This window comes from Sciurus vulgaris (genome assembly GCF_902686455.1).
Source record: "Sciurus vulgaris genome assembly, chromosome: 15".
Classification (NCBI taxonomy): domain Eukaryota; kingdom Metazoa; phylum Chordata; class Mammalia; order Rodentia; family Sciuridae; genus Sciurus; species Sciurus vulgaris.
Window position 1 is genome coordinate 67,534,402 of NC_136476.1, and position 26,557 is coordinate 67,560,958.

Here is a 26,557-nt window from a genome sequence, read left to right on the forward strand (position 1 = left end):
TTTCTGGAAACATTCTTCTGAGATTCACTATGCAAGTCTCTGAATGTTTACTTCATCTGTCCAGATAACTGTAAATGAGAACTAAGTCAAGACTTCCCACTCTGTGTGTGGGCTACAAACACACCTCAGTTCATTCCACTGAGTCTGATGGTTCTAGGTGGGAGCATATGCAGAGTCTAGTGAAAATATATCACAGCTGTTAAGAAAGATAACAAAACAACTTCTCTTGTTGCAAGTTCAGAATGTCATCTCTATGAAGTTCAGCACAGCTCATGACAGCCAAACCACCCATAGGCATCATGCTCAGCGAGAAGCTTATGAGGGTTTGCTATAACCTCCAGTGGTTTTCAGGCAGTGAGAGGGCAACTCCATTTAAAGGCACCTTGTTACATATTAGGCTCCATTACCTTCATGCAGTGCCCGGCGTGCTAAAGCCTCAAACTCTTCAAAACTGTGGAGCAGGTAGCAGTGTTCCTCCTTCGGGGTGGAAGCCATGTCATTCAGTTCCCGAATGTTTCCTTGCCAAATGCCAAAAGTGAAGATCTCCACACCAAAATCTCTGAGCGATGCTGCAATTGGCCTGGGATCTCCTCCATTGGAATATCCATCAGTGATGAGAAATATAACTTTGGTGGAGTTTTCTCTGGAATGACTAAGAATTTGCTGTAAAGAAACAGGGAGCATCAGTCTGAGGCTGCACTGTGTTGCCCACGATGTGCTCCATTCTTGTGGAAGAGCACACTTGTGAATTCAGATCACTAGCACTTCATGGTGTGGAGGAATGGAAGCCCCGTTCGGTGAGAGTAAAACAGAAACAGACACAGACTAGAGTCTACCATGATCTTCCACAGAAACACAATACACCGCAAAAGTGTTTAAGATGTATGGTCATCGTCGTCTCTGTGGAGTTTCACTGATGAAGAGCAACGAGTGTTTATGGCATTAGTTTTTAAATCAGTGTTATTATTGATTTTTATTGATTTTATTTTATTGATTTTCAGGCTCTCATAGTACCAACCAAATCTGAATGCAAGCATCTCTCTATTTCTACTTCTCTATGCAGCCATCTAAAACCTGGGCATGATCAGCACTAAAAGTCTAATGGGAAGAAAATTTAAGAGTGTCTTTTCTAGAGTTAATAATGGCTGACCTGCTTCTATATTTGTTTTTCCATGGCTCCTTCAAAAACGTAGAATGGATTCAATACTCCATCTCTTCTGGACCACCCAGTATTAGCATAAAATCCGCTGTTTTTGGCGGTGTCCTATCTTCATGAGAAAACATTGATTCACTAAATCCAACCCTGGGATTTATTATTTTAGGACAAATGAATTCTGTTTTACAATGTTATATGCTATTCCTTCTCTACAGATGTAAGAAAAAAAATGAAACCTTAAAATAGGCATTCTATTTATTGCCATTGATGCTCTTTAACATCAAACCATAAAGGCTAAGATTCCAGCGGTAAATTTGGCATTCTTTTCAATTCACTGTTGATACTTTTTATCAGAATTGGTTAGGAAAGGTAAAGAAGTGCCAGGGTGTGTTTTCTGCAAATGCTTAGAAGGAATTCATGTTTATGAGGCAGTAATTCAAGAAACATTGCATATCTTCCAGCAAATAGGTGGGAAGAGTAACAACTGCATCCTATGTTTTGTAGAAATAAAAAAGAGATATGATTTAACAATAAGTCCGATTCAATTCACTTAAGGGAGCAGACTCACTATAAGATCCAGATTCCCTCAGATTATACAACTCACCTAGGTAGAAAGCAGTTTCCATTAGTATAGACTCAATATTAATTATTATAATTCAATAAGCCTTACCTAAATTTCATTTGTGTTTGTGAGCTAAAGTTAAAGTTGTGAAACTTGAATTGAAAGAAAATGAAACTAGAAGTGACGCCAGAAAACATCTGGAAAGTCAGAAGTTTGACAAGAGGTATTCAGACACTTCATCCCACTCCTTCTCTAAAACTGAGTGAGATCTAAGAAAACAACACAGAGGGGAACATGGTGAAGATGGGCACAGAGGGCAGTTTATGTGATAGAATAATGTACAAGATGTTGAGGGGCACTCCCCAAACACGGAAACAGGGGCCCAGTCAACATTTTCAAAAGAGTCTTACCTTTTGGAATTTAAAAGGTTGCACTCTTGATGAAGGACAGGATTTGGGATAAATTCTTGATAAGTATGAGATTTACCCACTCTCTAGACAAGAATGAATCTCTGAGGAGAGGGAGAGGGAAAGAGTTCGAGAACAAGAGGTGCTCGACATAGCTGTGAGCCCCTGAAGTCTCCGCCAACCTCTCCAACCCCCAACTCAGTCACAGAAGAAGAGGTGAATGACAAACAACCCTCCAGGGCATAGGGATTCATGGTCCTCCATCCATTTAGTTATTCAGGATGGTGGCAGTTCCATAGAAGTACCCTTGATCATGATGACATGGGGCAATGGGGTATAACTATGTGGGTGTTAAAGGAGAGAGGACTTGATGAGTCCTCTGTATTCCTAAAGAAAGAGGTGAGAGAGAGGCCATATTGAGGCCATATCAATGCCATATTAAGATCCATGTGTGTGGCAAGGGATGGTACCACGCACCATGTGAGCCAAAGCCAGATGGAGATGTCTCTCTCTCTCTGGTCACATCAATATGAAGAGGTCCCTGGGGTCCCAGGAGATAGTGGCATCAAAGTTCTACGAAACCAACCAACAAACGTGCCAACATCCAACGATGGCCGTCATGACCAGTGATGAGACAATCAGACATTAAACAAGACGGAAGTGCAGGACATGTCAACACTGAGAGGTGAGCACCCCCTAAGCAGCTCTGCCTATGCCCCAGGGATTTCACTCAACTACGGGGAGGAAGAGGAAGAATCCCGAACATGACTCCGTTTTTAAATGTGTTTGAGAAACTTGGTTTTTGAGTCTTCTTGGAAACATCTAGATAGAGTTTTTGTCATCAGGTATACTAGAGTTTCAAAGTATAACACGAGGTAAATAGGGAAGTTTTTTTTTTTTTTTAATTGTTCATCAGCAGATGGTGACATATTTTATCTTTTACATGCAGTGTCTCTTCCTGATTGAACCTGGTGAGACCTTGGGAGGAAGGTGGAGAACATCTTTTGGAACACTGCCATCCCACAAATTCAGAGAGAGAGAGGCAAGGGATAGAGATGAAGTTCAGAAGTGGGAGAGAAGAGGTCGCTTCATCTAACTCCTTTGTGTTAAAGAAGCTCAAAGATATTCAGAAGTAGGGGCTGGGGAGATAGCTCAGTCGGTAGAGTGTTTGCCTTGTAAGCACAAGGCCCTGGGTTCAATCCCCAGCACCAAAAAAAAAAAAGACATTCAGAAGTGGCAGGCCCAGAATTTCAAGGGTTTAACAGTTTCAAACAAAGGCCTAGGCTTCTCCCCAAATGTGACTTCCTTGAAGGCAGGTATTTTTATCCATTTTTTAAAAAATTTCTCAATATCCAGAGTCTAGAGCACTGCTTAGCAAACAGAAAACAGTCAATAAATACCTGTCAATAAAGAGAAACCCATAGAACAGCAGTTTTTCCAGCTGCTTGGGTAAAAACCTTGGAATTATCCTTGCCTCCTATATTTTGCTTTAGAAATGACTCCCCATCTACAGATATTCACTTGCATATTACATGAATATTTTAATTTTTAAATTTCTTAAATTCACATAGTTTTCTGTCTTTGGTGTGAGGTTTAGAATGCCTTTTTTTTTTTTTTTTAATTCAGCCAGATAAGCAATTTTCCCAAAATAATTTACTGATTCATTCATTATTTCCCTGGTTATAGTCTCTCCATTCTGTTTTACTGATCTACATGTCTGTTCTTAGCTGATATCACATGGTTTCAGGTACTATAGCTTAGAGTATTTTTTTTTTTTTTTCATATCTGGTAAAGAAAAGCCATCATCTTTCTTTTTCTCTTTTGAAATGTTTGTGGTGTACCTTAAAATGTTTCTTTTCCAAAGGAACCTGAGAATTATCTCATAAAATTCTTCATTAAAATTTTCCTATCTCATCAGTTGACCCAATAATCCCCTTCTAGGAATCTATTCCAAAGACACATTGGCACATATATTCACAAAACAGGAGTAAAGGACCAGCCTCAGTAGAAAGAAGCATCTTGAAAGCCCTGTTGGCGGTCCCCAAATGTCACTTCCACCAGAAGGAGCCAGGAATTCTTGAAGAAATGGTTGATTTCAGGTCCAGGTGAGAAATGTACAAAATACGCACAGACAGCCTTTTATGACAGAAAGCTATTAAAAGACTTTTCCAGGGTTAGCCAAAGAACCAGCCAGAAGAGACACCTCTGGCCAAAGGGCAATTTGAGTATCAACAAAAATAGTAATTTGAATGAACTTAATATATCAGTATTATATATGTATATATACTTTTCTGAGTGTTTGTACACAGCATATATAAGTATGTGTTTACATTTTTAGTTAGTATACATTCCAGAGGGGTAAGTCCTACAATATAAACAATAATCAGAATGAACTGAAATACACAAATGCTCATACACATATTTATTATTTTTCATTCAGAACCATCTCTGGGGAAAAGTCCAATGATCTGTTATGGATGATATAAAGTAAGACATTATTTAATTTGTATTTAAAAGAATCCTTTTCCATATTCCAAGGGCCAGTTTTAATACTCTGAGGTGGATTCTCTTTCCTTCTGGTTGCTCCACTCTGGAATCATAATCTCACCTCCGTGGACATTCTATATCCCACCTGTGCTTACTGTGAATTATGTCTCTTCTACAAGGTTATGGGAGTTAACTGTCATCAAAACACTTAAAAAGTGAGAATAATAATGGAAAGGAAAAGAAGGAGAAAAGGTAAATTTCTTTGCAACATGGTATTATTTTTCTTTTAGCAATACTGAGAATGAGACCCAGATTCTTGTGCATGCTAGGTGAGCACTCCACTACTGAGCTACATCCTCAGCTCTTTTTCCTTAAATTTCATTTTGAGACAGGGTCTCACTAAGTTGCTGAGGCTGACCTTGATCTTGCAATCCCCCTGCCTCACCCTTCTGAGTAGCTGGGGTTACAGGCAAGTGCTATCATGCCTAGCTTTCAGTATGATATTCTTGACAATATCTGACACAGAGTATGTACTCATAAATATTTATTCAATGAATGAATTAATGAACAAATGGAGTGCATAAACTCTTGGACACTGGAGAGAGTTAGTTGAGTGAATTGGTCTGCAGTGAATAGTAGGAATATTCACTGTGTGTGAGCCCTATGTGATATCTCATATAGTTATATACAAGAAAGGTAAAGTTTTCTTTTTGTGCCTTTATTGTCCTTCTGAAACAAATGCCTTCTTGGAATATCAATCTTAGTTCTTGTCAATAACTTTCCTTAACATCCAAGTTAGGATTAAGCAGAGAGCTCTTCCTGTACTATGCATTATACACAGAACACTCTAAGCTGGGATTCTATTTTCCTTCCCTCCTTGCAGAGAACTGGTCGGTATTTACAGGAACCATTAGATCTGTTGGCAAGACAGATATATTAAGCTTAAAATAGCAAGAAGAACGGCAGGACTAGTAGTCCCAGCAAAGAATTACACAAGATCTGGGTTTGGAATGTACTTTAAAGATAGAAGACGGATGGATGATTTACTGAAAATAATTTACAGTCTCCCCAACTTTGTGCTTCATCATGCTTGAATAAAAACATAATTCAGTGAAAACATTCTTCATACCAAGACTTAAGAAGTAAATGGCTCTGTGGTCATGTCTGTGGAACGTGGTAGAAGCTTGGCACTTCTCTTTCCAATGTTCCTGAAATCGTTTACATCATCTGCTACCCTTGCTGAGGCATTTCAGAAACAGAAATTTTTGGTCCAGAATAGTGAATGAGGCAAAAATGCTTTGCTGGCAAAGAAAAATTCAACATGGACTTTGCATGGCAAAAGGTTATCACCATCTGTATTGTATCAAGCCCCTGATGAGCTTGTATAAATATCTGGCAGGGGAGTAAGCTTCCTGAGTCCAGCAAAAGTCATTAGAATGATAAAAATGCAGGATTGTGTAAGAGCCGTTCTAACAACCAGAGATCCATCACCATTACACAAGACTGTACCTCCACCCCCACCCCGAGTCAGGCCACAAGAGAACTGTTTTGAAAATGGTCTTAAAAGAAAGTCAGAGGTCGCAACAAATCTGGAAGGGGGACAGTATTTGCTCTTGGGCTTCAATAATTAAACTACATACAGACAGGATATCAACTACAACATGGCCCTAGCTGCAACTGCCCATTGTGACCAGCCTTGAGGAGGAATACTAACTAGAGAAGGTAGCTAGCTCTCCTTTACAGAGTGTGATACTGAACTAATATCCACTGCGACTCCATTAGAGCTACTCTCCATCAAGGAACAGAAAAATGGTAAATTGTTTTAACTTATTTTTCACGTTTTTTTTCCTTGTTAGGGAATGTTAAGTACAAGCAAGGTATCAGAACTTACTTAGAATACTTTCCTCACCTTTCACATTCTAAAATTTCACTAATCTTCATTTATTATGAGTTAATTTTTTTTTTTTTTTTTTTTTTTTTTTTTTTTTTTTTTTTTTTTGCCGTGCTGGGGATTGAACCCAGGGCCTTGTGCTTGCAAGGCAAGCACTCTACCAATTGAGCTATATCCCCAGCCCACGAGTTAAATATTTTAATTTGAATACCCTGATATTTTTCAGTTCAAGAGAGTCATGGCTTTATATTTTTTTTAATATTATTTATGGAAAAAGAAGTTATTCTGCTGGTTTATCATTTCCTGGATTTCAAACTCTAGTCTTTTTTCTTTTCTTTTCTTTTTTTTTTTTTTCATTTTTACAACATCCTATTTCCTATCCAGATTCCTGGATCTGGTAGGAATGTCTCAAGCTTTTCTTCTGTATCTGTGTTGGTTTCATGGGAAGGTATCTTCTTCCCTTCTACTTCTTGTTAAGAATTACTCTTGGTATTATACTTTATTTTTCCTGTTATTATAATATTTCTCTATCTTATTTAGTTCTTTCTTTATTCATTTCAGTTTTTGGCCAGTTTTGTTTTCATTTCACTTTGTTGTTTATCCCCTTATTTCCAGTTCAGTGTTTTATTTATTCATGTTAAATGCATGTAACAAATGCTTTCTAGGAATTAGTTCTGCTTTTCAGAGTGAATTCTTATACTTTATCTTATATTCTATTTTTTTAATCATATGGAAATATTCAAAGAAGTCAGAATGGAAGGTTTTTCTTTTCCTTCTATTTTTCTTCATCCATGAATGAAGAAATATAGCCAGTCAGTTTGCAGCAAATGATAAAAAGTGGGTAAAATAAGTGTTGGAACCCATGAATGTAAAATTTGCTATCTATTATGATTATTAAAACAAACTGATAGCCTACCCAAGTGCTCAGCAAAAGGAGTTAAAAATGAGCCACATGCTGTGTTTGTTTAAAAGAGAGGGCTCAGGTCAACACTGTCCAACAGAACTTTCTGTGATGATTGACAGGTTATCTGTTCAGTTCAACACAGTAGTCATTTGCAACATGTGACTATGTAGCCTTTGCAATGAGGCTATTGCAAATGAAGAACTAAATCAATAATTTTATTTAATAATTCTAATTAATTTAGATTTAAGTAGATAAATGTGGCTAGTGGCTATGATACTGGACAATGTAGGTCAAGATTGCAGCAGCTTCATCCCTGGATTTAAAAAAAAAAAAAAAAAAAAAAAAAAAACATAAAAAGGCTAGAGCAGGCCTATGAAAATATTCTGTAAATCTGATAAATGCAAAATTAATTTGAGGATTTGGAAGAGGACATCATTTAATACTAAAATAAGAAGAAAATAAGCATAATGAAATTATGTATCACTAGAATTTAGAAATTCAAAGACTCTGTGTAAACAAGAACTGAAATCCATAGAAAGAGAATAGGCTAAGATGCAAAGAGAGATATATGTGAGGAGAATGATTTGATAAGAAAATAATGCAGGGAAACTCAAAATATAATGAAAGACTTGGAAATCCACACTGTTCAGAGGAGATAAAACATCAGAAATGCAAACCCATAAAGTTTAGCATAAATTTTAGTGTAGAAAGTTGCTGAGCAACCTCACTGACAAATAGAATTCCAAATAAATACCATCAAACTGAATTTTAAAAAATACTCAAAATATCTTTCCCTTTTATATGATAAAGCTTATTTCTCAAATGCAAAACTGGATTAAAATGAGTAAGTCTTTAACTTTACAACACATTTATTGTCCTAATGTAAAAAGATAATAATCCAAAGTGTTAGTATTTTCATAAAGAAAAATTAGGAATAATATGATAAATTATCTATCTTAAAACAACAATGGAAGGCATGCTCAACTGTTTAAAAAAAAAAATGAAAGCAGATTTTTCAAGTAGGTAAGGAATCTTCCAATATGTCTGCCTCTAACTTTTTAGTTTTTCGGAATTTAGATAAAAGTTCATATCCTTTTTGAAACTTTCCTAAATCCTTCTGATGTGCATAAAATAAACCTTCCTCATTACTACCACTTATGTTCCATTTCACCAAACCCCTCATAATTATCGTTAAGGCTATGTGTCTGACTACATCCCAAGCTAGTTTGCAAAGTACTCTCTGGCAGGATAGGATCTTAACCCTTACTCTCTTCATGATAAAAATAACTATGAAACCAGTGAATGAATGAATAAACAACTGTCATCATTTCGTTAGCTAAATGTACAACATATAGAATAAAAACATAAATTCCTGGGCTAAAAATTGTGGTTAAAGGAAATTCTGTTCTGCAACCATGAAATGAAAACTCATAAATATCACATACAAACTTATTTCATCAAATCCATATTGAATCACTATTATAGGCCAGGTGCTATGCTAGGGATTTCTAATTGCACTATTGGATGATACAAAAGAAACATTAACTGAAACCAAACAAACAAATAAAACATGTCAAAAGTATAGGTGGAAAGTGTGCTCTGCAGTTACTGAGCTTTCCCGTTCATCTTGTAATTTCAAATGAATCATGTTTAGTATGTCTCATTTATTTTAAGTATTTACTCAGGCTTCATGGACTGAAATTCTAAAGGGGAAAAAAATGGTTGGCTTGAGTAACATTTAGGCTATTTATGACAGTCTAGCCAAATCAGAGGACCAGAGGGTCAAAGAGGAACGTAGTTTCAGATTTATGGTTACAGATTCTTCCACCCACATACATGCTTTAGTTATTAAACATGGACACAGATAATTTTGAAATGCACCCATAGGGACAGTACATCAAGTTGGAAAATGGTGTGCAAATTGAAAAAGTTCCCATTTAAGAAAAGTCTCCTTTTCTTAAAGGAGTTGATGAGTAGCAGACTGAATCCAGACTGTAAAAAACAGTAGAGCAACATGCAAAGACCAAACATATTTCCATTCATGCCAACTTTTACCATCCATTCTCTAAACCCACGGGGAATCAAGAAAATCTGGATAGCAAAAGCAAAGTCATCAGAATCCAAATGAGACTATGATGCCAAATGACATATCACTTTTAAAAAAGCAAACTGCTGATTTGCTACCAGGTAAAAATCAAATTAAGGGCTGGGGAGATAGCTCAGTTGGTAGAGTGCTTGACTTGCAAGCACAAGGCCCTGGGTTCAATCCCCAGCACCGCAAAAAAAAAAAAAAAAAAAAAAAAAAAAAAAATCAAATTAAACTCTATTATCAATATCGTTATGAATACGTTATAAAATAATTACAGTTGACATGTTAAAGCCTATACAATATGACCAACTAGCATTTAGCCACCAGAGTCAAAGATATGGTTAGTTCATGTGCCTCACATCAAGAAGTTAAAGGAGAAAGTAAATAAGATAATTCCAAATTGTACAAATATCGTTTAGTATTTGGACATCTGTTTAGGATTTTGCAAATAAATTAGGCAGAGTAGAGAAGTATTACTTAATGTAAAACAGCACTATCATAAACCAATGGCCAAAATCATGCTTGAAGCCTCTGCATAAAAATTCAAGAACAAGACAGGAAGTCCCACCACTTCAATGAAGGAATACTGTCAATATGATAAGGTAAGAAACTCATCTAAGTAAAATAAAAAAGCTAATCATATTTCAGATAAAGAAGAATCAAATGGAAAGAAATAGAAAGGTGTTGAGAAAGATTTATGTATAAGCATAACTATTTTAACTACAAAATTTTACAGTAATAAGTTATTAATAGATTTAAAATATGTCTGTGATAACAAATACTTAAAAAATAGGAGACTTTTCTTAAATGGGAACTTTTTCAATTTGCAACTTAAAAATTATAGAGCATGACTTTTTTATATATCACATATAATTATATATGTATTCACACATATATAAAAGGGTAAGAAACAAAAATTTTACCTTAAACTATTGATATTATTTTCATATAAGAAAAAGAAGCACAGATTTTTTTAGATACTTGCAAATGGAGATTAGTAAAGACTTTAATGGTTATCCATGAGTCAAAGGTATTTGTTGTTTTAAGATAAAAATTTACATACCTAAACCACAAATGGCTGTCTCTAAGGGTTGAATACCCACTAAATTGGCTTAAATGAAGTGGGAGATTTCCTAGATGCATAGGAATATCTCTCCCAACTCAAGATGAGGAAGAAGGGATAGGCCTCAGGAGAGACTGGAACCAGGAAAAAGAAGTTGGAAGGAACATGGAGGATACTCCCTCCAACCTTCCATCTGTTTTCTTCTGGAGTCACATAGTACGTCCTCTCAGCTTCTTTCTGCACATCTTTATTCACTCTCCGTACACTGGTAGGATTTCTAAGGTTCTCTATGCACATTTCTAAATCTGCATACTCTAACTACTGGTCAAAAAAACCAAACCCTAAAACAAAACAAAAACCTACTCTCTCAAAGCTCTGTGTGTCCTAATCAAAATTGCTAGAGGAAGACTATAGAGGATCTGTCTCAACCTCTGGTTTGGGACTCTCAGTCTAAACAGAGAGGGTCAAGCTCCAAGGATTGGCAAGTGACAGAGGAGGAAGGTAGGTGCCGTCCTCAGTGAAAATAATCATTCATTTACATGAACTACAAAAGACGAGATCTACAAAGAGAAGAAAAATTTACTGCCATCTTTAAATCTCTCCAGTGAAATCTGAAATTCATTAGATCAATTTGCCCTCCCTAAAGAGAACCAAATACCAGGAATAAGGTGTAGAGACTGGGAAAAAAAGTGTAAAATATTTCTGAGAAAGCAGAAATATGATATTATGATTCAAAATTATTAGAAAAGAAATGATGCATTACTATAAGTTATTTTAATAACAATGGATAACCATAATAACTTAGCAGGAGCCTCAAGTATATGAAAGACACAGAAAATCTAACCATTATTTTGAAAATACTCAGGCTTCAGCAACAACCCCACTCTGGAACAGTTTTAAAAAGTCAAATATTTTTCAAACCAAATCTACTGACACATGGAGGATTAAAGGGGATGAGGGCTGAAGAGAGATTTTAATTTCATGAACTTGCTGTGTATTTTATTTGTTCTGGTAATCTTAAATTTATCAAAAGTGCATTTATTTTGTGACATTTATTAATATTTCAAATGATATTTGAAAAATTTGTTTTTCAGTATTTGTTTGTATGAATAATCACATCAATCACTGTAGAGTGAAGGATTCTGTTTCCATCTTTAAAAAAACCAAAGTTAAACACTACATGATTTAGGGCTGAGTTTTACTCACAAATTACAAGATTTATTCCAGTTTGAGCATCCCTAATCCAAGAATACAAAATCCAAATGCCACAAAACTGAAACTTTTTGAGAATCAACATGATGTCAGGAAGGGAAAACACCATACAAGAAAACCTCATTTCACGCACAAAATTATTCAATGTTATATAAAATCACCATCAGGTTATGTATAGGAGGTATATATAAAATGTACATGAATTTCATGTTTAGAATTGGGTCCCATCTCCAAGATACATACATCATCATTCAAAGGTGTTGACTTTAAAAATTATTTCAAGTATTGTCTAGTCTGGTGGATCAAACAATTTGTATAAATAGTTACATGCTTGCTTTTTTCTGACAGTTCTCCTTAAGTATGCATTGAATATGTATCTAGTTCATTACCTACAGTACTTGAATAGTTTTCTAAACAATGATGATCATAGAGTTGACTTTTAAAGCAAGTTTTTTTTTAATCTGAAGAAATTACTAAAATACTTGAAAGGAATTTTTGTTCGTTTGTGAAATAGAATGACATATTAAAAAAAAAGAAAAATTATAATGTATAGAAATATTGGGTATCCCAGATTAGGATAAATTGAACTTAGTTGGAAGACCAAGTTTTGAACCGAGATTTGGCATATACATTTACAAACTCAAGTTTAGGTGGTATGATTGAGAGTGAGCCTTAAGGCACCTAGGACTAAAATTATTGACATTTTGCCTTGAGTCATATTTTCATTTTAATAAAGGGTACAATTTAGTGCTAAGCTTGGATTAGATAAACCCTAGAATTCAGAGAGTTAGATAAATGGGGAAGGAGGGAAGACATCTGCAATTAGTAGTTTTGCTCTCCTACTGACTCCATGGCTTGGTCTCCGCAATAACAGGAGGGGCAACTGTCAAGTTGCACCAGGTGGGAGATGCTAGCTGGTGCAGCTATACCATGGAAATGACACCAGAGAAGCAGTTCACTGGAATGAAAGGGGAGGTGATCACCTGATATTATCAGGCACCCATCAAGAATGTCCTTTCAAATGACAGTTCCCAAATACTGCCTCCTCCCAGTCTTCTGTCTGCTTCAGTCTGCCTTCTGTCACACACATAGCCAAGTCCCTCTCAACGGCTGCTCTCTCAGTCTCAAGACTTTGCAATGAACATTTCTGTACTGTATGCATCTGTGTATCCTGCATCTGTTAGATCAAACAACATGGTATATTGATAGTTCAGTGGTTAAGAATGTAGATTCTGGCTCCAACTGCTTAGATTTGCATTCTGGTTATTCAGCTTATCAGAAGTGAGATTTTGGTGTGATTTACTTCCATTTTTTATGTCATATGTACTTTGGGGATAATAATAATAATAACCTAACAGAGGAGGTCTTTGCATTTGTGAGTCTTTAGTGAATTCATACAGGGAAAGTGCTTAAGAGTGGAGTCCTGCAAACGGTAATCATGTCACCATTTCCCACAATTCACAAAGGAACTATGAGTCTTTTGCTAGAATATGCCTATCAAGTAGATACACCAATGTAAGTAGATACACAATGCAACCAACATTTCATTCAGGCCTGTGCATGAAAACCAAGAATCATGCTTGTGAAGCCTGACAAGGTAGTACAGGGGAATGGGGAAAAGTGTGACTCTAAGACCAATAACTATATAACTCTGCCTGAGCCAACAAGGATTTGGTGATGCCCTGGATAGAGAGGTGGAAAAAGAGCTCCCTGACCTGTGTATTATAAGGATTCTAAGAGTGGGTAAATGATGGTGAACGGAGAGGGGATACAGGGCCAAAAACTCAGAACCACAGATTCCCTCTGATTCATCAGGTAGGCTTCTCTCCAGAGGAGCTGGAGAGTTTGCTTCCTGGATCAGATTTAGAGGGAAAACGTACAGATTCACACCTGTCTGAGATTCTCCACAATCTCAGACAGGTGTGGGAATGTGATCTGATACGTGAATTTGCTAAAATTCTCCTGTTGTTTAAAAAAATCAAGCATTCAGTCATTCCATTGAGAAGCAATGACTACATTGTCTTAGCTATTTGTAGCAGAAATCAGAGCAGTACAATACTATCCTTGGTATACTAAAATTAAAGATATGTCTTTCCAAGAACTCTAAGGTTATGATGAATATCATTTTCTAGGTATTGTAGGAGATATAAAGTCAAATAAGACGAGATCTCTGTCCTCAACTACCAGAGGGACAATAAGTGCTATAAAAGAGGCATGTAATATGTACCAGATATCCTTATAATTTTCTTCATCTAATGAGGTATTGTCCTACAGTATTTCTGCCATGTTTTGGGAAAATATCAGTCAGGTGAATATAGAAAACTGCAAATTTCCTGAGAAGCACTCCACTGCTAGGATTTTAGCCACCTTTATCTACTAAATTCTGATGTTAGATCTTTGTACTCGAAACAACAGGAGAAACAGGAAATTCTGAAGAAGAAAAAAGTGATAGGAAATAAAGAAAAAGTCGTGAGTGCTTTCTGTGTTTGTGGACTGACAAACCTGGCCCACGGGTGAGTCCTTTGGAGAACTCTCCATTCTGTCTCAGCTCCCACTTCCGGGGGTACAAATACTCAATAACTTTTCCTGTTGGGGTTTTCTTGCTTAGTGGGCAGTAAAGTGATTCAAGTAGAGCTACTTCCCATGGTTCTTCACCCATGGGGAAGCCACACCCCTTGCTTTTCCCAGGCTTGATAGTGCCATTGTTCTATCTCGCTTCTTACCTGCAAGGGCGAGAGCCCTTTGATGCCTAACCTGTAACCCAGACTTCTCATGCCAACATCTGCATCTCTTTGCTTGAGGGCGCCTGAGTGCCTGGAGATCCCTCTGCCTACTTTCAGGGAATGAGGGAGTGACAGAGAATTCATGCCCTGCAGAGAGTGATCCTCCACTGACTGATGTGAGATCACCTTTAAGTTGTGAAGCTTCCAGGGCTTGGATTCTCCGCTGGCTCCCAGAGTTCCCCAGTGGAATTAGGCAGTGACTACCTCTTCATGTTGTCATTGACACCCTTCCTTTCCCAATCAACTATCAGATCACTTTCCAAATAATCTACTTCTTACACCCAGATCCCCTACTCAGGCTATGCTTCTGGCAAAATTCTAACAGACATCTGCTGTCTCTAAGTTACTCTTCCAGGAAATAGGTACAGGGGCAAATTAAGGCTGCAGCCCAAGTAAATTTCCACTGAGTATGTGGAATGTTGGTCTCCCTTTTCTCAGTTGGTGGAAGGGGAAAGCACTCCATGAGGGCCAGGAGAGATGTGGCTTTCAGAAGCCCAAGATCCCCATCTTGCTCTGTTTCTCTCTTGCTCCTCAGTCCTCTGCAGGTATAAACCAGAGTGAGGTGCTAGGCAGGAGGGAAGGGTGTGACTGGTTTTGTAGGACTGGATCTGACAAGTGTTCATGAACTCTGAGGGAATCTATCCTTCTGAACTGTTGGTGGCTCTCCTTAAAATGTGGAATGCTCAGAGCTCTTCAGTGTGAGTTGCGGGCCCTGGTGTGAAATCTGCGACAACAGAGCCCAAGTAACACCCTTTATGGCTGTTGACTTAAAATATGGATTTTTATTAATTAAGTTAGGCTCTTTACAAATAGGCTAAATTTTGGTATCATTATTGCCAGAAAATTCCAACAATAAATTCCTAAAATCATTGCTCTTGGAGCAACATTTAAAAGCCAAGTATGCGTATTTTGAAAGAAAATGTGACTAAGAAGAGAGAAATCTTGGCTAGAAATAAATACTGTGAGAAACACAAATAAGCAAATAAAATTTGCTTAATTTCTTTCAAAGGCCATTTCAGATTCATTTGGAAAGATAAAGCCTACAGAACCAGACTAAAATTTATGGAGCTATAGTCTACCAGCGTAGATCAAAATGAGGGACTATGTTGAAAGAGATGCCCGTATCAAAATACACCATCAAAAACCCACTGGAGTGTTCCTGGACCCTCACCACTGCCCAGAGCAAGTGGACAGACCAACTCCTACTGAGTAGGACAAAACTGACCATACAAACAGAGCTTGGGAGCTAGAGAAGGAGAATTGACTATTGAAAATGAATCCTTAGAGGACACTGTTTTATTTATATAAGAAAAAAATTAGGTAGTAGAAAACATCTTTCTTCCCTGCAAATGGTCTTTGATGAGTGTTAACAGTGAGAATAAGAGACTGACATAGCAATGGGTCACTGTCCTTGACCATGTGTGACAAACCAAGAAGGGCCACCACCTCCTGGCCTCTCAGCAAGGGGATGGAGTCCATTGTTTCCTCCATCTGTAGCCTCAATACCTGCTGTGTTCCATCTTGGCTACTGGGCTCCTCTCCTCAGAGAGCTTGCCAAGCAGTAGGAAAACTACTGTCACCCATTTGCAGATTTGTGTGTGAGTCTGAATTCTCAAGATCTACAGTGAACTAGGAGGGAGAAGAGAAGAATTGGAGCAAGCAATGGGGTCCCAAGGGTGGTATCCTCCAAACCAGCACAATCTTCCAACCCTGATAGACTCACTGCCATAGAACATGGCATTTGACAGAAAGATTGAAGTTGTTTCATTTCTTTTTAGATAACAAGCTAAAACATCATTTCATTTTTTAAAAAGCAGAGTTGTATTCTGGCACAGAAGGCAAAATTCTCATGAATATTTAAGGTAAAGTTGAGAGTTATAAGGATTTTTATACTTGAGACCAATCATCACTCCTATGTGCCTCCTGATGCCCCAAAGGAATGTCACCCTTCAATCACCTATGCCCAGGAAAGACAATGATATTTCACTTCCTAATAAGGTATGCATATACATTATAGCTAATTTTTCAAATGTAGGATAAATTAACATATTTACATTGCCAAGTATACTACCTATAGATAATTACTCGTTTTTTTTTTTTTTTTGGAAGTTTTCTTCCCATTTTTTTGAGTGCCTGTATTTCATGAAATTGAACTTATGTGATACAAAGTTTCATATACTGATGGTAAACACACAGTTTCCCCTCATTTAATATGACATTGGTTCAATTTACTATGCTACTAAATAGTCTTTAAAATGCGATTTGATTGACTGCCACACACGTCAGTGTGGCTGGCATTATTTCATTAAGCACTCTTGAGTTGTTTGAACTTGGTGTTTATGGTCTCTAGCCTCTGTGTGGAGTGTCACCTATCACAGTTACCCTTCCAGTGTACCCCTACACCCCCACATCTCTATACTCCCCATTCCTCCCTTGTGGGGGAAGGGTTCTCAGCTTTTTTGTTCTTTGGTTGCCCAGAAAGAGGTGAAGTTTTAGAGTAGTGAGTCCCCACATAGGTGGCATTCCAGTGCCCAGCACTACCTATTCCTAGAGTGACAAGTTGGTCTGACTTTTCTGAGTTTCACCAATAGGAAACTGTGCACCTAAGCCACCGTCTCCATTATGTGGAAATGAGGGCGTGTTTAATTTTGGTATCTTTTCTGTTGTTATTATATAACTTCATTGACTTAGAACTCAGGGGAGGTGAAGGAAGGTATAATTCACTTCTAAAACTATATTATTTCTAAAATAATATATTGTTTCTAAAAAAAAAGTCCTATTCCAAGTAATACTGAGATGAACATTCTTTTATACAGGGATCTTTGCATCTTGGCTTGTGCTCTTACAAGAAATTCTTTGATTGATAAATACTTAATTTAAGATTTATACTCATACTACAACATACTGACAATTTACCATGTGGCTCTGGAAACATGCTTCCAGTTCTCTAAATCTACAGGCAAATTGTGAATATTTCAGGTTTGGAGAAAGAAAGCTCATTAATATGAAGATCTTAAGGCACAAAAGGAGTGAAAAGGTCTAGCTTGCTGAGGGACAGGACATGTACTCTGATAAATGTAAAGAAGTAAGAACAAATACAGACACACCAAGGCTTACAGGAGAAAGTAGTGAAAATTTGAGTTTATAGCTGACAAAATTAGAAGTGTATGTATTATAACCACACACACACACACACACACACACACACACACACGCACACACTTTAAATACCATCTTTGGGAATTAGAAATTAAACCAACAAATAGGCATAGTTTGCATTAGCAGCCAGTATGTCCCATATCCAGGTGCTGCAGGATGGGAATTTTAAAAAATGAGGTTATTAAAAGTGATTCAACAGGAATTAGGGAAATAATGCATTGTACTCATATATCTCAAAATACGTTTTATATACTCTGGCAATAGCTTAAAAGTAGAAAAGTGTCCAATTTGGTATTCTCTCTCTCTCTCTCTCTCTCTCTCTTGTTTTTGGTGGTGCTGGGGATTGAACCTAGGGCCTTGTGCATTCAAGGCAAGCACTCTACCAACTGAACTATATCCACAACCCTTTCCTGAATTTCAAATCACATTTATTGACATGAAACAAGGTAGCTATCACTATTTTGATGCATAATAGAGTCTATCTTCAAGTTTATAGCTTTAATGTATAATATACCTATGAAAGACACATATATGTATGTATGCATATTTAGAACACATATATTTCTAAACTTGAAAATCTTTTTTTTCCTCCTGAATACTAGGCAAATTTTCTACCACTGAGTTATAACCCATTCCTAAATTTGAAAAAATTTTGTTGGTTAACTCATTATACAAACAAACCACCATGAAAAAGACTGACAGCAAGAAGGAGAATGTCTTTTAAAAATTGTTATGGTTTTGATATGAGGTGTCCCCCAAAAGTTCATTTGTGAGACAATACATGAGAAATGATTGGGTTATGAGATCCTTAACCCTATCAATGAATTAATCCCCTGACTGGATTAACTGAGTGGTAACTGAAGGTGGTTAGGGTATGGCCAGAAGAGATGGGCATCGGGGACGTGGCTTTGGGATATGTATTTAGTATCTGGCAAGCGAGTCTCTCTCTGCTTCCTGATCATCACATGAGTCACCTCCCTTCACTACTCTCTTCCACCATGATGTTCTGCCTCACCTTGAGCCCCAAGGAATGGAGCTGGCTGTCTATAGACTGAGACCTCTGAAACCGTGAGCCCTCTAAATAAACTTTTCCTCCCATAAAATTGTTTTTGTCAGGTCTTTAAGTCACAGCAGCAAAAAAAGCTTACTAAAAAAAAATTCTTTGTATAAAGTTGGTAAGAAAATGCACTTGCTAATATTATGCAGATTTCATTTTCTACTATCACTCATTCCAATGGAAGTACTATAATAACATTCATGTACTACAAAACAACTCTCGTGGTGTTTTGTTTTTTGTTTGTTTGTTTTGTTTTGTTTTGTTTTGACAATTAGCCTCTCAACCAGAGTGGGTTACTCTCTTACAGCAAACTGTCTGCCAGAAATCCAGTTTTCATATGGCCTGGGGAGATGTGAAGAACAGTCTTAAAAAATCTATGGGAAAGGAAGAAACAATATATAACAGAAAACTCCTTTTAATGTAGAGGTCTCTTAATCTGACAGCTTACTGGAGAAAAACCACGGAAAAACCAATATGTTTCTAAGAATTGTTCATTTGTGCTTGCAAATTAACAATGAAATATTAATTTTATTTTTAGCATGTGATTTGCAAATTCACTTTCAGTAAAAGCTTTTAGATGTGAGTGAATACCATATTATTCTGAAGCTTTGGGTTCTGGGAAACTAAAGTTTCTGTTACCAATATTTAAATGGATTTCTAGTTTTTACTAAAAGCAGTAGAATCTGGGACAATGACTCAGTTTATTTTCATTTAAGCAAGGCTCAACTCTTCCATCTTGATCCTGATGAGGCCAATACCATTTGAGGGAGAAATAGAGTGTTCTAGTCATTTCCTTGGGCACACTCACTCTAACACATCAGTATGACCAAGACCACTTGTTACCTGCTCAGCATCTCTCCTCTCCCTCCTTTTCAGCAATAAAGTTCCAAAACCAAAGGGCACAAGCCCAAGTTTCTCCCAAGGAGATCTGGATGGAAGTAATTTTTTTGAAATGCCAGAGAGTCCCCTTAAAATAAAGTGTGACTCTCTTCTCCTTTTTCTCTCACTTGGGATCTGGAATGAGTTTCTGACAATAGGAGATTCAACAGCCACTTTAGACCATGAGGTGACCTGAAGATGACAGAGATGAGCTAAAAGGAGTTCATGAAGACATCACAGATCTGCCATATTAGCTCCGAATTTTCCACTCAAGTCTCAATTTTGGAGAGAAATAAATGTTTATCAGGCTTAAGCCAATGAATACTTTTGTCTATTACATTCAGCTAAATTTACTCCTAGCCAATTCACTGAGTTAAAAAGGAAGCTCATAAAACAAACTAACTATGTTTGTATTTTGGGGTCAGTTGAAATGCTCCTATGGGATGATCTGATTGACTAAGAGAATGGCTTTGCCTATTACGTGACACGTGTACAGTCCTGGAAATGGAATCCCTTACTTTGCCCTAACTTTGGAGACAGTTCAATACACAGAAGAAATACAGTAAAATCTGGTGGTGGAGGCACGGAAAATGGAAGGCTAGGTGACAACTCGGAAGACTTACTGACTTTGGCATTTACTTAGTTTCATGATTAATGTTTAGTTACCTAACCTCTCTACCTCTGTTGCCTTTATTGTAAAACTGAGATAAAAATCATAATAGGATAGCATTTTGTAAATTTTAAATCACTTTACAAATTAAAGGTTTATTCAAGAATGAGTGCTTTTAATAATTCTTCTTCATGATTACTGTGAAGATCAGTCCCCTCTGAGTGCACCTGTGTCACTCTATCACGGTGGAGAACTTCCCTACCCTTCCACCAGGTAGGAATCTGTCAGCTGGGAAGCAAGACACAGCAAGATCTGCCCTCAATATGCCTAAGCATTCAGTCAATGCCTTTCAGTCAAACATGCTGTAATACCTGCAGCCAGCAATGATCAGTGTCTTTAAACAGTCGTAGGGGCTATACATTCTTATTTTAGACCACAGTGTTCTATATGCAGGAAATAGCAGAACTAGTAAACACATATATGCAAATGCTAGAACAAGTAGAAATTGGAGTTTAAATCAGAGAATTATTTGTTCGCTCTCTTCAAATCAGAATTTCGGTACCAGGTTTTGCTTCAGAAATATACCTGATGTCTACGTCTACTTTTTGTCCTGACAGTTCATCCATTCCATTCCATTCCATTCCATTCCATTCCATTCCCTTTGTGCTTCTGAGTTCTGATGTGATTACAAAAGAGGTCCCTATGTAAGTAAGACCAAAGGTGATATGAGAGAATGACTTAAAAGTTAAAGAAGGACATGGGGCTGGGTTCAGTTGATAGAGTGCTTGCCTTGCAAGCACAAGGCCCTGGGTTCAATCCCCAGCACCACCACCACCAAAAAAAAGTTAAAGAAGCACAAAAGAGAAAATGTTTTCAGAGGTACATTTGGAAATAAAAAAGAAATTAGCTCCTGCAACAGTGAGCTATTATTGATATCGAAATCATACTCTGAGTTTGGAACAACTAAATTCTGTGAGCCCTCACATCTTCCTATAGGAGAGGAGAACCTGATATTCCTTACCCAGGTCATTGGAAAGACAACTGCAGAATGTTTAAAGGCTAGCAGCCTGTTATATGAAAAGAAAAAAAAAGGTCCTCATTTTCTTCATCGGGGTTTTAATCCGCAACATATCACATATCTTCAGGTTTTGTCATAAAATGTAAAAACAAATACTTCAATCCCATAAGACTGAGAGAGAAGATTAACCTCCAGGTAAAGGTGTGGCTGTGCACCAGTGTGGACATATAATGGACAATCCCCTTCCATCAAAGCTAGAAAAGTCTTTGTCTATCTATCCCCAGTCTTCTGGCCATCTAAAGCTTGGGATTTTGGCAAGATAGCACATCCCCATCAGAGGATCATATTTCTGTAACTCTGGAACAATGAGGAGAGCGGATTTTTTTTCAAAGGAAGTTTCATGTTATGCTTATTTAATAGATATTTAGCAAAGCAAAATGGGAACAAGGGGTTCTGATTATACTTTGATGTGAAATGCTTAGGATACACAGAGCCTGATATTCATAGTGGGGCCAATACAAAACATATAGGTTAGGAAAAGCAAGTTCTAAATACATGGTAGAATAAAAAAGCCAAGAAGAAAAGTTGTTATAAACAATTATTCCCCACAAAGAAAAAACTGACAAACATCAGTTTCATAAAAAATTGTCAAGTAATTAAGTTCAAGGTGCTAAATTTTCCCCCATGCTGTTGATTGGGTCACTGGAAAGGTCTGCATTAACTACAGAATTTGCTTTAGTCCTTGAACTCTCTGATGAGTCCTAGGGGCTGGTGTCTACACACACACACACACACACACACACACAAATGTCTACACTGCTAACTGTGGTAATAGTTACCACATGCTGCCCATCAAATTACACAATTCTGATGCCAAATATGAAGCTGCTATCATTTTTGTTTAATCAATCTTATGTTCTGAGAGATAATAGCAGATTTCATATTGGTAAAGGAAATTCTACATCTCAAGATTTTAGTTAAGAGGATTAAGGAGTCTGAAATGGAAGAGGTAATTGTGTCTGAGCAAATATATATCTATGTACATTTGTATGTGTCTGTCTGCTTGTGATTGTATCTGTGTATAGTTGTGTGCACAGTTTCAAATGGAAAAGGTTTGAAAAACTAATTTTTTTCTGGGGAAAGTAAGTAGTAACCTAAAAAAAAATCCCTGTGATTTTAAATTTCATATAAAAGCCAAATGTTATGCACACACATGGGGGATCTGATGAATGATTCTATTTACATGATGAAATGTATAAATTTCATATCTAAACCCAAACTACACAGCTTACTATTTCCAAATTAACTTGGCAATAAAACATGCCTGTCTGATCTCAATGAAAAAATTCATAGCTAAACCTTCCCTGACACTGTTTCTAAATGTCAGTCATCTTATATTAGTTTTCTCTAAATACTGTATTTTCTACCTAAGAATGCCCATCAGAGTCTTAGAAAGGTTACAGTAAAGACATGTAGGTTTCCAGGTTAGATGGGGACTGGGTTCAGGTGACCTTCATCTGCACCTTCTCACAACCCAACCAAAATGAGAAAAGAAAAATAAAGCCAAGAGGAAGTTCAGTGAACACAAACTGAGGAGACAGCTCTGCTGGTTGGATTACAAATGGATCCAGACCCAAGAAAGACACCGGTCCTTTCTTGGCAGTTCCCCTTTCCACGACAGGATGTAGTGTTTGGAAGGGGAGAGCTGCAGACAGAGTAGGTCTTGAAGCGACCACTGTGTATTTGACTCATTACCCATTTCACTGTTTTGGATTAGCATTCTCAGAAACCCCGGCACAGACCTGGCCAAACCAAACAGAAGAGCTGGCTTATGGTGAATTTTTCCCTAATACAACAGGGTTCTTCTTTGGTTGAGTGGGCAATGAATGCCTTAAGAAGAAGGCCAAGCATCAGGGCCTCTCGGTACTCAGAATGGAGGCCAGCTGAGGAAAGGAGCCTGCAGACTGGGGCTCTGCTTCTCTGCAACTCCTCCCATGGAAAGAGAGCATTTCTCAGTGGTTATTTCAGCTCTTAAAGGCAAAAACCTTGGCAACTTCATAAAAATGAAAAAAAAAAAAAAAACACAAATGAGAGGAAAAACAGATTTACTAGATTGATAAAAATAATAGATGCCATTATCCTGAACAAAATTAAAAGGGAGATGAAATGCTGAAAAAAAAATTGCCACATAGTAGCTGAGGCTTGTTATCCTCAAGATTCAGAGTATTGGCAAATCAGTTATAAAAAGAATCAGCACCAAATGAAAAATGGACAATAATCCCCAAATAATTTCATGGGTATGCCAAAGCAAAGAGCTATATATATGACCATAATATAAGGGGGGAAATGTTCAATCCCACTAACAGGGAAACTAGGAAAGTGCAATTTAAAATGGAATTTCATTTCTCACATATAAATTTGGGATGGGGGGGGCTTCAAATGACACTAGCTTGTGTAACCAGTCTGCACTCTGGGTACTGGCAGCTGCTACATGTGGGAGTGCCATTTTCTACAGAGTAACTTGGCACATATATTAAGGGACTTAAAAACGTGCTTATTTGTTGATATAAGAATACCACTTCAAAAATTTACATTACTGAAATGCTTAGAGATATGGGCAAAGATTTAATCAAACAGTGTTGTTTGTAATAGTCTAAATATATAATATTTGATAATGACATGACAGGTTCTACAGTGGAAAACTGGGTGACCATAAAAATAATGATAGAGTGGAAGTGTATTTCTTATGCAAAGAAGACTTAAAAATATGGTGGAATAGAAAGCTACAAGAGAATACACAATTTGATCCCTTTCTGGATGGATGTTATTTGTGCATGATGTATTCACAGGTATGAAAACACACCTGTTACCCAGACAAACGCAAAAAGTCAAGACAGGTATGACCAAAATATTATAGTATAATTTACAGGATTTTTTCCCCTGATTATTTTGTTTCCTTCAGTAAATATTTATAATCCATAAGATAAAATGTATTAAAAGAGAGAAAAATAAATGAATCAAAGAAACTTCAACAAGAATCAAGAGTGCTGGGTGCAGTGGAGCATGCCTATAGTCCTAGCTACATGGAAGGCTGACAGGAGGCTCTCTTGAGCCCAGGAGTTTGAGGTCAGCCTGTGGACACAAGATTTCATTTTGGGGAGGAGGGCCACATCCAGTTACAGAAGACATAAAATTGATAATATTTTGATACATCAAGAAAAAATATTCATCAGAAAATTTGGAATGGAATCACCATTTGATCCAATTATCCCACTCCTTGGTATATACCCAAAGGACTTAGAATCAGCACATTCAGTGATGAAGCCGCATCAATGTTTACAGCAGCTCAGTTCACAATAGCCAAGTTATGGAACAAAACTTGGTGCCCTTCAACAGATGAACAGATAAAGAAAATGTGGTACATATACACAATGTAATATTACTCAACCATAAAGAAGAATGAAATGATGGCATTTGCCAGTGAATGAATGGACTGGAGAGACGATCATGCTAAATTAAGTAAGCCAATCCCCCCAAAACAAAAGGCCAAATGTTATGATAAGTGAATACTAACACACAATAAGGGTGGAGGACAGGGTGGGGGAGAATATAAGTTCATTGAAATGGACAAAGGTGAATGAAGGGGAGGAAGGGAGGATGGGAATAGGAAAGACAGTAGAATGAATGGGTCAGAACCAAATATCCATATGCATTTAAATGTGGTAAAAGAGGCATTCAATTAAATGGTAAAAGGATGAACGTCTATTAAGCAAATCGTGGTTGGACAACTGATTAACTATTTATATATTTTTTGAATATCTTTTTCATATCATGCCCAAAACAAGTTTCAGATGGGGGAAATTGTTAAAAGGAAAACTATCTTTCCAATTTTGGAAATAAGAAAGCCATTCTAACAAATAAGCAAATATAGAATCTTAAGAACAAAGGTGGATAGATTTGAGCATATAAAAATTAAGATCATAACTCAAATGACTGTTCATTGCCATACAATGAACTGGAAAAATAATTTGCAGCATATATATATATGGGGTTACTGGCTTTACTACATAAAGAGTTTTGACAAATCATCAAGAACAACAAACAAACATGTATGCAATGGCAAAAAGGTAAAAATCATGACCTGGTAATAATCAAAGGAAAAAATGCGAATAAATGCACAGTAGTTTAGTAGCAGATATTCATCCTAAAAAAATAACTAAATTGAATTTTTAAAAATGATACCTCTAGCAACCTTATCAACATAGCAAAATGTTTTAACATAATAATATATTGATAAGCATGTAACAAACTTACTGCTTTGATACTTTGCTAGAGAGAAAGTAAATTTACACAACTCTCCAAGGGAAGAATGGGCTATTAATATGTATCAAGCAGTTAAAAATGTTCATATATTTTAATTCAGAAGTCAGGAATTCAGAAGGAATTCAGAAGTAACCGAAAGGACTACAAATATTTGTGTCTGACAATAGGTGATTGGTAAAATAAACTGTGGCACGTGCCTGCTAAGGAATAGTATACAGCTAATGTGGAACATTTTAATCACGATATAAAATAAATGCAAATACATGCTATCAAACTGCAAAGTACCAACCTGGCTAAAAGTACGTATCAATATGCATACTGGCAAATGTACAACCACATATGAACAGTGACTTTTTTAAGGTTGATAGGACTATAGGGTGTTTTTTCCTCTTTGTTTCATTCATACCTCCAACATTGACTTGCCAATATATCAGACATTTCTGTGTGTTTCAGGTTGTCTTCAACTATGTATTACTTTCTAATTAAAAACAATACATTTTGTTGAAGTCCATCAGGCAAGACTGATTTCATTCTGATGCTAAAATTTTACTTAGAAGGTACTTGAGCAAAATTAAAAACGACACGCACTTTGTATTGAAATAACGTAAAAAAAAATAATTGGAGAAAATATCCAGATCACTTCACCTCCTACCTTCGGAAACATTTTGCAGACCACCCTCACCTGTCCCACCTTGGATACAATCTGTTCCTGCAAGTGTGAATGTAGATAGCGTCCTAAGGGTCCCTTCCTAATAGGATCCTCCAAAAGGGACCATTTAAGGAGCCCGACATCTTGCTAAGCATTTAAAACCCATTATTCCATTGGGCCCCACAACAACAGAAGGGTAGTGATGGCTCTGATTTTGGGGACCGGGTCGCCTGGCGTGGGCAGGTTACGCCTTACCCAAGACCGACCCGGGCAGGCGATGGGCAGGCAGCGGCGGGTGGGAAGGGCCG

General features: G+C 37.1%; 1 protein-coding gene and 1 long non-coding RNA gene across 2 annotated transcripts in view; both read right to left on the minus strand.

The window, feature by feature from the left end:
* Positions 1-26,557, minus strand: part of SVEP1 (sushi, von Willebrand factor type A, EGF and pentraxin domain containing 1) — a 184,634-nt gene that overhangs the window by 156,588 nt on the left and 1,489 nt on the right. Inside the window, exon 2 of the mRNA XM_079112549.1 lies at positions 408-663. Coding sequence (XP_078968675.1) covers positions 408-663 — 256 coding nt within the window. The remainder of the gene's footprint in view (positions 1-407; positions 664-26,557) is intronic.
* LOC306645666 lies at positions 18,035-26,514 on the minus strand. Its single transcript, XR_013759696.1, has 2 exons — positions 19,756-26,514; positions 18,035-19,698 (listed from the first exon to the last, which is right to left on the minus strand). It is a non-coding gene; the product is annotated as an uncharacterized lncRNA (long non-coding RNA).